Source organism: Plectropomus leopardus, chromosome 14 (assembly GCF_026936395.1).
Source record: "Plectropomus leopardus strain MGB_pleo_1.0 chromosome 14, ASM2693639v1, whole genome shotgun sequence".
NCBI lineage: Eukaryota > Metazoa > Chordata > Actinopteri > Perciformes > Serranidae > Plectropomus > Plectropomus leopardus.
Genome location: NC_142189.1, coordinates 19,803,193 through 19,817,486, shown reverse-complemented (window position 1 = coordinate 19,817,486; position 14,294 = coordinate 19,803,193). Strand labels below are relative to the sequence as shown.

General features: G+C 38.2%; 1 protein-coding gene across 5 annotated transcripts in view; it reads right to left on the bottom strand.

Annotated features, from left to right (window-relative positions):
• The window catches only part of flvcr2a (FLVCR choline and putative heme transporter 2a), a 28,322-nt gene that overhangs the window by 11,999 nt on the left and 2,029 nt on the right, over positions 1-14,294 (bottom strand). For 3 of the 5 annotated variants that reach the window (XM_042501373.2, XM_042501374.2, XM_042501375.2), the window contains exons 1-4: positions 11,463-11,548; positions 6,608-7,277; positions 4,035-4,176; positions 878-1,018 (exon numbers count right to left, since the gene is read on the bottom strand). In XM_042501373.2, the coding sequence (XP_042357307.1) occupies positions 878-1,018; positions 4,035-4,176; positions 6,608-7,261 (937 nt within the window). In that variant the 5' untranslated portion in view covers positions 7,262-7,277; positions 11,463-11,548. Of the gene's footprint in view, positions 1-877; positions 1,019-4,034; positions 4,177-6,607; positions 7,278-11,462; positions 11,549-14,294 lie in introns of those variants that run through there. The other 2 variants (XM_088087819.1, XM_088087821.1) reach the window with 2 other exon arrangements.

Below are 14,294 nucleotides of genomic sequence, written 5' to 3'. Positions count from 1 at the left end.
CCAAATCAATTAACATAACTCCCTCCCCAGTGCTTAAGAAATATTTCAAGCGCCTCCCCCATTTTGCACCACCCTCTTTCCTCTCATTGATTATGAACAGTCCCAAAGGAACTTTGATGTGAGTGAATCAACTTACAATAGTTCTGATATTTTATTAATTACTTATAATAATCAAGGGAAAAGGTCAAAAATGTTCTAATACTAGACTCTGAAATGTGAGGTTTTCCTGGTTTTCTTTGTTAAAACCTTTGAAACCTGAAACCTCAAAAACATGGACATAAATGACCTAAATATAAGCAAAAAATGTAATAAAAAGTTGGGCCTACAAGAAAAAATATTGCGAAAAGGACATAAATAAAACATAGTAATAAAATATATTTTTTTTTCCAGTATCATAATTATAAATGCAGATTTCTAATTATTATAAATATATTTGTCCCAATATGTTTCTTATTACTTTTTATTGGGATCTTCTATGTCTCTTATTTTCAGGTCATTTTCTTCTCACCATTTATGAATTTGTTGCAAGTTGCAGTTTATTTTTTCCCAAGTTTCTATTTTGCTTTTTTTTCTCATGTTTTTAAAGAAATCAAGGTGTAAATGCTTGTGAAAGGCATCTGAACGCAGCACAAGAAAAATGATGTTGATCCAAGTTTCAAAGGGTTAATATCATTGTGACTTAAGTATCTTTGCTTGTTAGACAAAACCCACAATTTAAACACATTGTCTTTCATAACTTAACTTAAAAAAAAAAAAGAATTACATGACATAAACAATTCAATGAATTAGTGGCAGTTTTGGATAAACATCAGTGAGGGATCAATAACAGCAAAGTGCAAATGAATACACAAATTTCAGGGGACAGAAAGGGACCCACCGTAGCTGACCACCAGGAGCATGAAGGGCTTGTTGCGCAGCAGCCTCAAGATGGAAGCTGTGTACGAGTACTCCTCGGGGGGGATGCTCCTGGCCTGAGCCTGGGCCTGGCTAGGAGGGATCTCTGGTTTCTCCTGAAAAACTGGAAGACAAACACAATACTTTGGGAGGTCACTGTTTTTTTTCCATTAAGCTTGTAGTGTTAGTGCATCATCTGTTCTGTGAACAGTCAATGGAGTCACTGACGGGGGTAAAAAAAAACAAAAAACTATGTGACGCTGGAGGTCAAACATCTGAGTGACACACCTGTAGTCAATGAGCCAACAGGATGAGTCAGTTTTTCTTCACCTCACCTTAATTTCATTAGCTTTTAATTCATTTTTGCCTCTGTAAACCCATTTGTACCTTTTGAAAAGTGCTAAATAAAAAGTTATTATATACCCAGGAGAGAAAAAGTTTTTTGTTTGTTTGCAGGGACAGATAAAAAAGGATCGACTAATGCCACATACTACATACTAATTCGTAATACTTGGCCCTTGGCTTTTACATGTGATCTGATGTAATAAATATTGTTACCACACCCTTGATACACAAACTCAGAATCATATTATAGTGGTCATAAATCCATTTGCAGCAAATGAAGTGATTATAATGTTAAGTAATACATCAATATACACTGGAATCCTCTTACAGTGATCACATCCACGTGGGTCATATCGATCACTATAAATGGATTGTAACCAAAATTTTCGCTCTTTTTCTTCATTACTAATCCAGAATACCACCTAATTAACATTTGTATATTTTATCAGGATACATGAACATTAAGTAGGCCCCACCACCTCTCCTACATCAGAGCAAGACACACAGACTTTGTGGTTTTGCCTCTTCTTTTTTGTTGATTTTCATCCTTTGGTCCTTTGGTGGTTTTGTGTCTCTTTGAGATCATTTGGGGATTTTTTGGCCAATTTGTGCCTCTTTGCAGTTTTTTTGCATCTCTTGCATGACATTCTGCATATAAAGGCCAGGGGGCTCCTGACACTTCAGGCTTGTTTAGTAATGTATTCATGAGCCCAATAAGGTTATTACGTTACCGGATATTATTAATCCATTTGACGGCATCAACCACAGGCGCTTTCCCAATGCTAATTTTTTTCTGACTCCATTGCTCACAGACTGTTTCTCGTTGTTGAGAAACAGGTCATTTTTGGCAGTTTGTCATAAGCTTTTTTAATGAGAGAAAATGACTTTCTTTTTCATGTCGACAAGAAAAATATGTCCTTATCTATCCTATTATATTTCCTAAATATATTATTGTGTTGAATTGTGGGGGTTGACCTTTTAAATAACCTCAGTAGTCTTATGACAAAAACTAGCCATTCGTATTATTAATTACACTGGTTACTATGATAACACTGATGCACTGTTTTTAAAATCATAAATCATGAAATTTAATTATTTGGTATATAATAAAATAATAGTCAGAGCAAGAACAGAGTCACTCCCAGTCAGTGTGAAAAAGTTTTTTTGAGTACAGAGAGCAATAGCTAAAAAAGACATTAAAAGGAGATGTACTCCTATTATTGAGGTTAGATTGTGGAACAATGGCAATATACATTTAAAAATGTATAAATCATTTTTGGTTATAAAAAGATTTTCAGGGCTATTTTAGATACGTACAAGTCTGAAAGATTTTTTTTAATTATTATTCTTGGAAGGTCGTGTAAATTGTTAAGAATGTAAAACAGGCATATATAAGTTTCTGCCTCGGCCTTCAGTCACTACTTAATACATATTACACTATTGTTTTAGTTTATACTGTTTGCATTATTTCTGCATATTGTATTATGTGTTATAACTGATTAAAGAGACTACAAAACTAAACTAAACTAAAAGATAGAATAACCATGATTTAATGTTTTTCTTCCATATGATGTCAAATATGAAAAGACCCCAAATGATCACTGTAGGCCAGGTACTTGACTACTTTAAGCAAATTACTAAAACAGTATTTATATAGTAAGCTTTTTGAACCATATAAGCAGCTAATCACTATAAAAATGATTACTATCAGCAGTTTCCACTGTTATGGTGGTTATTATTGAAATCACATGTTTTTACAGTTAACACAATAACTATTACATTATGGGCTTCATTATTTTTATGGTCAGTGGATATTTTCAATATGTTTACATTTCCAGTGCCTCTGAATGCAGAAATAATACATGTTTTGGTGGTATATAGCCCATATGCCCTACTTTTTTGGTCAAGGCTGATCGGAAAGATCACCAGAGATTTCTTACATACATGTTTTCAAATCAATCCAAAAAAGTCATCTGATTTTGCCAAATAGAATTTTTGTGTTGGGTACAAAATTAAACTTAATATCCCTATCCCTTGTCCCTCTCAGGACAGAATGGACAGGTAAAAAAAGACAAGTTACCCTGTAACCCTGTTTGGTGGCATCACAAGGCCAGTCAAGATAGTGTCAGAACAAAAAGCAAAGATCCCTTTTTTTTTCTCTGACTCTGAGTTTTACTCCTTCATGGAGGTGAAAGGAGGATTTAAGAGAGCTGACCAGGGAAGATGACTTCATAAAACACTTCCATGACTCCCTGAGCTCCTGCATGTATTTCACATGGTGTCTGAACACATCTCATCAAAAGGTGAACAATTACAGCAATTACTGCAGCTGCTCATCCAGTGGACTGCGATGCTGTTGAGTTTTCAGTAGAAAGCACATCTCAGGGAGACTCAGCTTTCCAGCAGTGCTGCCTGAGGAGCCCAACAACCAGATAAGAGGCTCAACCGTATACAAATGAATGAAATCGTGTGTTAAACTATGAGCCTTAAAGTTGCAAAAATCCTAATGGACAATCACTTGTGTTCTCATCTAAAAATACAATGCCAACTAAAAAATGTCATCGGCATTGCTGTGAGACAAAAGAGTTGAGTTAACAGCTTTGTCACAGTCCCTACCGCCTGAAAGCACAAACTGTCAAACACATGACTCTCTGCTTTTTAAATTTTCACGTCCATGACTGTGGGAGTTATATGACTTTGAAAGGGACTTGCAGTGAGCTGCTGCATGAGTGAGCAAAGAGCCCTGACAGCCCTCACCCACCCTACGAGCCTGTGGATGTGAATAGTCATCTTACCAATGACCACGAGGATGAAGATGAAGGTAGCCACTCCTGCGCTGATGTAGAACATGACTCTGATGTGGTGCGCCAGCTCATCCATATCGTCCACATTCGGCACCAGGATGGGTGGGAGCAGGAACCCAATGGCGATACCCATCTGTAGGTGAGAGGCACAAAATTAAAAAAAGACTGACGGCTATGCAAGCACAGCTGCAGTCACCACACATCATCAACATGGGAAAGCTTCATTATGCAAGAGGGAAAAGGTTGAATAAGGAATCACATGAGAAGTTTACAAAAAAGGTTAAGTAGCTTATGTGTATGCCTTCAAAAATTGATAGAGCAACAGTTCACGTCTGCATGACATTTCACTGCTTGACATTTGTGTAAGTGATGATGACCCAATATTATAGGAAAAAAGTGTTGCACACTCTGGCTCCATGTGCAATTGAATAAAGATCCAGAGTGTCTTTTAGACACCTTTTTTCTTAATTTCAAGTGTATTTCCAGCGATCAACACCTCACTCTAACCTTTGGTGTGCGTTATTTTTCTATATTAAACCCCAGATTCTAAACACATCAATAATACATGCTAAATTAACATATATAATGTCGACATTCAAAAAATATGTGAAAGGTGGTTGTTTAAGGATTGTTTAACATGCTAGGAAATACACAACCAGAAGTTAAGTAAGCTTAGCACAAAGACTGTAACACAAAGGGAAACTGTTTGCCTGGCTCTGTCTAAATGTAACAGAACCCACCTCCAACATGTATTCATTATGTTGTTTGTTTTATCCTAACATTTATACAGTTGAATTTAAGACATTTTAGGACTTTTGAAGGACCTGCTGACACCTTATCTAGTGGATCTTGAACAAACGGTGGGAGGGGTAACTCAACTTTCAAAATTTGAATACCACATGAGTAGAGCCCACTTCCTTTACAGCATTACAGAGGAGACAGCAGCCAAAGTCCCTCCACTCTGGGGGAGAGGCAAGAGAAGTGCAAAAAGTGGTATGAAATGCTTCTTAAGGAGGAACAAACCTGTGAATAGTGTTTGCAGCATGCAAGCGCAGAAATACATCAGACCCCCTAAGCCTTCCGGAAATGTTAGAGCCACCATGATTTCTAGATGTGCACCTGCTACAGTACGGCATATAGACACACTTTTAGCTTCACTACTTGAATAATTATTAATGTAACTTGTGGTCATTTTTGCTTAAGATCTACACAACATTGTAACTGGAGAGCCATTGCAAAGAAAAGACATTGCACCTGTAAGGTTTGTGCATTTTGGATTAGAAGAGCAAGTCTTGTCAAAAATTCAAACCTATTCTCTGTTGGAGCAAATTAAGGATCTCTTCTGAAGTTCTTTTTGGCACATAAACTGTTGGTCTGTTTGATCTGTCTGTTTTACGGAAATCCTACCTACTTTTTCTTAATGTGAACTATTTCTAAATGTCCAAGGGGAAATATGAACTACTTCAGCCTGAAAACTTGGAAGCATCAGGTTTAGGGCCTGGAGCCAAAGGAATAAAGTCGTGGAGAGCAAGTAAACATCAACAACAATGTGTCCTTTTATCTCCAGCGGCAGGGAGCGGGACTTAAGTACAAAACAAGAACATGTGTGACAATGGCCGGTATGCAGTGTTTGGTCCAACGCAGGTGAGAGAGGACACACTTCAATTGAAGAGTAAACAGTTAAAGTTCAAGGTTCAGGAGCATCAGAGGGGTCAGACGTCTTTTGATAGTCTACGTTTACATATAGGGTTAAAGATCATGGTGCGATCACAAGGCATCCATATATAGCCCTATACATGAGAATTGTTCTTCCTCTGCAGTCACTGTTTTTATTGGCGCATACAGAAAGAATAATTTAGAGCTAAACTGAATTATGAAGCCAGATTCTTCCTTTTGGAAATGACTCAAAATTATGTCATATGTGTGTCGTTCTACAGCAAAAAGCTCTGCATGTATCATCTGTGTTTCTTGCAGGGTGGTAGAGACATGAACCAAGTTCAGGTTTTCCTCAGACGACGAGTAAGTTTAACAAATTTTTTAGTGTTTTTAGAGTGAGAGTGACAGTAAAAACGACCACAAACACAGTCCCCAGCAGCCCTCTCTAACTTACCAGTACAGTTAATTTAACCAAAGCCTCGGAGCTTGTTCAAATGCAGGATGAGGTTATCTGGCAACTTCATGTACTGCCAAGGTGCATGGAGAATGGAAAGAAGTTTAAAGAGGTCAAAACTCAAGCAAAAAAAACTACAACTTTATTCCAAGACCATCACATTTTTCTTGCAATAAAGTTGTTCTATATACTACAAGTGTTGCTGGAGTTTTAACCTCTTTAGATTGTTTAGAAGCAGACAATTCATGCAGTCTGGAAGTGCTGGAAGCCGCAAACCACTGATAACACGTACCTGCCCACCTCTTTGACACATTGCCAATCAGATTGCTAAAGACAACAGAGCTCTCTTTAACTCCTCTGCGGCATACATACTTAACACCAATATGAAAAGTTTATGTCACCACGCTTACACTGCCAAAGATGGTTTCAGCCCGAAAGGCAAACAAAGACACACCTGGTTTCCCAGAACGCCGATGGAACAGGCGGTGGAGACTTCCTGCTGCCCAAACCACAGGGACGCGAGCCTAGAGGGTATGCCCAGGATAAAAACAGTGCCCACCGAACACACAAACTGGCCAACGAAGGTCAAGGTAAACATGTTGGGGTCAGCCGTGCCGGTCTTGATCCAGGCACCAATGCAGTTGAAGGCTGCGCCCACCATCAAGACGTCCCTGAGGCCCCGTTTGTCAAGCAGCCACATGACAGGCAGGATGAGGGGGATGTAGGTGAGGAAGTAGATCATGGAGAGCCAGTCGATGGCCAGGGTGCCGATGTTGTAGAAGCGCATGAAGATGTCGCTGATGATGCTGTACTGTAGCCACATGAAGGCATTGCTCATGGAATAAAGGCTGAAGATGGACAGCATGACCCATCGCCGCTTGTACAACTTGGTCTCCATCAGTGGGATGAGCTGCGCGGTGTCCAGGGCCGAGGGCTCTGAGGTGTCACTGCCTTCACCCAGAGGTAGGTGCCTGTATTCCCCCAAACTGGTTACCTCTTTCCTTGTTGGAAGCCAGTCATTGCCTCCAGCCTTGCTATGGTCCTCCATCCACTCCTGAGGTAACTCATCCTCATGCTGCTCCCAGTCAAACTCTCTTCCACCAGGCATCTGTAGCGCTTAATAACTGGAGGGAAAAGCAAATATTTCTCTTTGTGTTTGCACTCTCAGGACAAGTTGGCAGTTTACCTGACTCGCCCCTCCCACCCAGCAGGTATTTGCTGATCCTCAAAAAGCGGTCTAACAACTTAAGTAGAGATCACTGCTTACTAGTTCTTCTAATTAAGCAGAGGTGGATCTGGGGTGCAGTTTAAATATAATGAGCGACGTTGGAAAGCTGAGATCACGGCCAACAGTTACATACTTGACTTGACACTAAACTTCAGTAACTCTTTAGTCCAGTCATGAGTTATACTTCTCATTTTAAACTCCTCCTTCCAGCTTATGTCATAGTATCAACTGGCACCGAGTGTGAATATACGGCACGACGGTTGAAGAGAGCAACCTGATTTAACTGAAACGTTAGGCACATGACACACACATAAATCCATGTGTATGGAGGAGCAAAGTCCGTGGAGGGTGATGCTCAACTTGATAACTCTGCAAATTCATCAGAAAACAGGCAGTCTGACTAAATTTAAAGACTGAAAAAAGTTAATTTTTGCTACTGAAGCATTAAACTACTACAGGTGCGGACTGAAGTGACATGACTTGGACTTGAGTCAAATTGGAGTCACAAACTTGACTTTAGACATCTCAAAATCAAACAAAAAACTTACAAGTCAACTTGGACTTTAACACCAATGACTTAAACATGAGCCTTTTGACTTAAAAATACTTGACACCTTCCCCCAAGTCCAAAGATTGAAAAGTATGTTATTTAAGAAGTGTGCCACATATCAATTGATTTCCCTTCATTTTGTCAATCAACTAACTGTTAACACTACTCACTCACAGCAAGTCGACACAGATGATCCACTCTGTTTGAACCAATCACCAGCATCCAGCCAAGATGCAGGAGAGCCATGAGGAACTAAAGTAACGTTACTGAAGAAAATGATACCAAAAAGAATCTCTTTCATGTACAAAAACAAAAAAAACTAATTGCACAGTGCAAAATGTGTTGATTAAAGATCACTGACAGAGGCGCATCAACTTCTAACTTCGTTCGACATTTGAAAATGCACAAAGAGCGGTAAGTTGAAGTTAATACTAACATATCAAGCTAATGCTTAGCTAATGTTATTACTCTGTTGTCAAAGTGGTGTTACAATGATTGAACAGCACATATGACTTATTGGGGACTAAAAGTTCAGGACTTGGAACATGACTTGCGACTTTTCAGTCTTGACTTGGGTCTTGAATGCAAAGACTTAAGACTAGCTTGTGTAGGTGCAGCACTTGCAGTCTTAGGCAAATAAATGAAAATTTAGATCTATATCTGAAGCGAAGCACATATATCACCCTATCTCATCAATAAATGACAATACGCTACTAAACTTTGACAGTAGATTCTCAGTCTGTAGGAATGCCTCTTGAATTACTACACTATAAAATAAGTTCAAACACGCCTGTGGTCAAACTCAAGATATGCATATCCCACTGTTTGAAGACTGGTTGTTCAAGTAGAGTGTTTGCAGTTCATAAACTGCATTAATCAATGCTGAATCACTTGATATTACACCATATGTCTTGACAACTGCCAGACTGGCAGGTCTGAAGACGGATGGTTTAGAAAGCTGGTTACACACACAGTGCAGTCAGAAAGACCTTCACATTTTTGTCATGCTGCCTTTGTAATCAGTGCACAGTGAGTGTGTACTCAAAAACACTGGATTTTTAACACTGCCAGGCGTGTCCCGCAGCCATTATGAGCCACAGCAATGAAAGTAACACCTCTGTCCTATGTCGCTGTGATGAGATGAAATGATAAGAGGAAGTCAGCGGGTGCAGAGAGGTCAGGGAGGACATTGGTGCTGAGTAATTCAGTGATTTTTAGGGGTGGGAATTGATTAGACTGATGCTTATCAGTCTGATTCTTTATTGATTCCTGATCAATTTTCTCTGTGGAAAAAGGCTTTTACAGGCTTTCACTGTCGTTGCAACAGTTTTATTTCTTCTGAGTCCAAACACCATGTAGGCATGCATGTGACTCAGGTGAGCAAAAGCTCCACTGTTCATGTGCCACTGAGCCATGTAGTTGACAAGAATTCAAATATAACTGTGAAAAAATACAGGCATATATGTCATTGTTAGGGATAAGGTCCAGGACTTATTTCCATTGTAATCCCTAATGTTCCTCCCCTATACTTGAAATGATCATTTTTCAGACATTACAAGCTGCTGTTTTCATCTTTCTGGATGAAATGAGGCCACGCTGTGGGCCTCCTTGTTGCAAGTTTCCAGCACAGCCGCATGAGTTTGACGTCATTGTTTTGCCATGTGCAGCTGTCAGAAAAACATGCCAACATCAATAAAAGGAACTGATAGGAGTTGAGGCTTTAAATTATTCATAAATAAGGGCGGGTGGCTTTGAGTGACAGGCTGTCTGCCGATCGCTTCCTCGGCTTTGTTAGTCAGATCCGTCCCTCGCTCCTCCACAGCGCCAGCCTCTCACCCAAATATGGCCACTTCTGGTTTAAAGAAAAACAACAAGATGGCGATGGCTGAAATGCTGAATTTGAGGCTTCAAAACAGGAGTCTATAAACCAATTGGTCACATTACTGTAGCTACAGTATGTCCATTATTTTTACAGGCTATTATGTGCAACTTGTGTGAGAGTTTGCAAATGGATGTTCTAATATAGTTTTGCTGTTGTTAAATGTACACCTCAATAAATCAATATGTTAGCCATATGTGCCATTTTGCAAGTTTACAAGTTGATGGTAACAGCTTGATTCTTTAATGAAGAAGAAGCTGGGAGATTAATTAATGATGGAAATAACTGCCAGTTGCAGCACTAATTAGCACTCAGTGTCACTGACTTTTATGTACGTCATTGTGTAATCAATTTTTTATTAATAAGATATGCTTGTTAGTTGGTTAAATTGAGCTCTGACAGTGCTTTTAGGTATCAGAACATTGTAACAAAACTAGGGAACATTAAAGGTCCCACAATGTAAAAAATAAATAAATAAAATATTATTACTATATTTTTATTATAATAAATTATGCAGCAGGTATAGATACTTTATAAATACCATGAAAGGATCAAAATGCTCAAACCACAGAAAACAGCACATTTCTATTCACATTTCTAACACAGTCTCTATTTCTAAAGTGTGCCTTTGAATAAACCACCAGGACTTTGTACGTATAGGCTACTATATAAAGTCACCTGCTGATATAGTGCCTTTCGGTCATTTCCCGGGTGCAATAACAATTTAGAGACATGAGAGCACAGATGTGGTAGACCAGGAAACACTGACCAATCAAAACAGGCTTGGCTTTTTTGGGAGGGGAGGCTTAAAGAGACAGGCGCTGAAACAGGGCGTTTCAGAGAAAGAGTAAATACAGCTATATTCAGGCAGACAGTCTGAGAAAAATAATGTGTTTTTTGAACATTGAAGCATGCTCTAGTTGGAACCGAAATGCAAGTTTGAACCTGAAAATGAGGATAATATGGGCCCTTTAATTTAAGTTTTGGCCATATTTAGATTGAACAATAAAATAATTCAAAAATAATACTTTTAAAGTAGCTTATGTAGTATTTAATGGCCAATTAAATATCAGAGCAACACTGGGAATTGGATGGCAGCACAGTAGTGTCCCTGCTGTGTTTAGCCTCCAGCTACACCACCTCTGCCCACACAGAGCAAATCTATGAATGGAAGGAGTGCAGGGAAGTAAAGGAGAAACAAAACAAAAACTCTCACGACATTTAAACTGCAACCCCAAACGCACTTCATGTTCACTGTTCCCTGGCGTCTTTAAGGAAACAGCCTGGCTCTTCCATAGCCTACTAAATCTTGAAACAGTATCTGTCTTTATATATCTAGTGGAGGGCACAGTAGCCTTGTTGCTTAGCCGACATTACCCACGTTGTTGAAATTCGCCTTATTCCATAAAAACAGCGCAATAAAACGCTAAACCACCGCATATAAACCGATAGAAACAACCCCAGGCTCATATCTAAATCACTTTCGGCATTTGTGCTATAAACTGCTTCACGGTATTACTCCACTTCCTCAAAGTGACGAGATATGAACACAAGAGCTGTAAATATACTAAAAAAAGCAACTAGTATCATGACACCCTGACCTTTTCGCCCGAAAACAAACATTTTTTTAAGGAACCGTCAGTTTACTATACCTGGAGCACGGCAGCATGACACAACGTTACAAATACACCAGCCTGACTTACTGTGCTGTAAAACTACGAGCTGCAGATGGCGAAAGTGTGCACGTCACCTCCCATTTGGTTGCCACCCTCTATACAAAAAAGTTTTATGACTGAGGAATACTTCGCCCAAATGCAACAAAAATATCTGCATTTAGCTTTTAAAAAATACTAATTTTTCTCGTGTTTGATGGGTAAATTCTAGGCATGATCCAGAGGCGGAGCAAGGGGGGGACTCCTGTGGCTCCAGTGCAAAGTCAAAAAGCACTGAATCTTGCAGGTTTTCAAAATACCTTCAACTTTCTTATTCAAATTACACACACACACACACACACGCACACACATATATACCTTTCAAAGACATTTCAAAATATATTGGATTTGTTTTGAAAATATGAGAAAAAAAAAACATAATGAGTAACTTGGGGTCCAGCAAGAAACTTGGCATGAAATTGGTAAAAGGTTACCAAAGAGATGATTGCAAAATTAGTTATAGTGGTGATTATTTGATATTATTCAAAAACAGGGAAAAATGCCCACAAAACTACACACATGCATCGTTTTTGTTTCTTATTTTAATTTTTTTGGTAACTTTTCACTCATTTCTTGCAAATGTTGTTTGGCTTATTTTCAGATCATTTTTCTTGAAACTTTTTGTTGGTTTTGTGTGTAGCTGCCATGCAGCTATATTCTGCTCAAATGCAGACAGTTCGTGTGATGATGTAATTTTTGAGGATTTGCATTTTGCTCAAAAAAATTTGTTTTGGTGCTGTCACTTCCTTTGTGCTATTTGCTCGCTGGCCCCATACATTTGATTTAAATATACAGAATATGTTTATTTATGTTGGAGGGAGGGTCATGCATTTCCCCCCGTCACTCAGGGAATCTCAGGAAAAATTAGTTGTGGCTCCAGGAAGGGACAAGAGGAAAAAAATCAAAAAGAAAAAAAAACAAAGACACATCCCAGCCACCCCCCCTCTTATGATAAATAAAGTATAGTCCCTAAAGCAATGTCATATTATTGAGTAAATGTTTCTCTATGGCCAAAAATTCAATTCAGAGTACTGAAGACAGCATGTACTCAGCATCGTTGGGGTTCTCAAAGTTTTTGGCTTGTGACTCCTAACAGAAAATCAATATGCAGTTTGCACTTCTTTTCAAATGTCTGTAAGTTATTAGTTAATTAAGCATTGATGCATCAGTATTAAAATCCAGTAATGTAATTATGATAAATATATCAGTCAGAGGGGCTATTTTCCTGTGGAGCATTTTACTTTTGATGCTTTAAGAACATTTCTACGTTAACACTTCTGTACTTTTACTTCCGTAAAAAATTGTAATGGATTGGATTTTTGTATGGCTACTTTTACTGGAGTAAAAGACCTGAGTACTTGTAGGCTGAACATGAAGACGGTACAATGCTTCAACAGTCCACTCAAAACACGCCTACCAATAAGAAAAATAAGCTTTGTCAAGGTAAGCAAGTGCTGTGAATATGCAGATAGGCTACAACTGTTGGCACACACACACGCACACAAAAACACACACTTAAGTGGCCACCATATAGGCAATGAAGTTTAAGTGTTCACTCTAAATCTGAACAAACTGCAGAGGTTGTTTATGAAGACCAAAGATCTACAGGGAGATTTTTCAGAGACTACCGGAGGTCAAAATGAACATGGTGTGTGGTGCAATGGCATTTAAGTTAGAGCTGAATATAACAAGTAAATAAGGATTGTGGACAGTAAATTAGGTAGCCCATCACTCACACTTTAGTCCAGGATCATTAGTGGCACTTTTTTTCACACTATACTCCGAGGATGTTTTCAGAGAATCTGTTTGGTACTGATTCCATGGAAATGAATAATCAGTTTATGAGGGTTATCCAAGGTATGATAATATTTGGGATGTCATATCACAGAACTTGTTCTTAGTGTCTGTACTTTGGGTAAAGATGCACTGGTTGGCCCCTCAAGGCCATTATAAAGCATTGCTGCAGAACTTTTGTAATTTAATTTTCTACATGCCAAATGTTAGGGTGTGTCTTTGCTGATTTTTTTATTTTTTCTTGTTTTTATGGTTCACTTATAGCATATATCAATATACTTTTTAGTCCTCCCTTGTAGTAACTTCATTTTGTGTTCTTTTTGTGTTATATATTGTTTGTTTTGGAGTTGTATATTTTTATTTCGTAGTCTTTGCTCTGTGTTGTCTGTCTGTAACTTAGCCAGGGAAACTTTTGATGAGATTTTTAATCTCAAGAGGTTTTTTTCTTGTTAACCCTTAAAAACCTGCATCGACATCCCTTTTTTGTGCTGCATTCAGACACCAACAAGTATATAAAACTTCGAAATTTGACCAAATTGGGTGTCAAAAGGCAATAAGCATCTTTGCAAGAACTGTTCCTCAAATTGTAAGAACCCAAATTGAAGATTTTAAATACATTTGAAGAATCTAGGAGGAAATGTCTAAAACACTATATTTATAATTATCGTAATATTTTTATAATTATTTTTACAGTATTAACATCACTCTAAAGCACTTTTTATTTTTTTCCATTTTCTTTATTTTTCATAGTTTTTTTTCTAATCTTCAGATAATTTTCTTTTTTCTTTTGCAAATGTTTAAGTTATTTATTCTGTAGTTACCATTGCCTTTTATCTATGTTTTTAGGACATCTAGCCAATTTGCTAAGGTTTCAAAGGGTTGACTAAAGTAAAATCGAAAAAAAAAAAAGATTTGAATTGAATTAATGGCCAAGACAGATATAGTGGTTGTTTTTTATGTTGTTGTTACTGGACATAG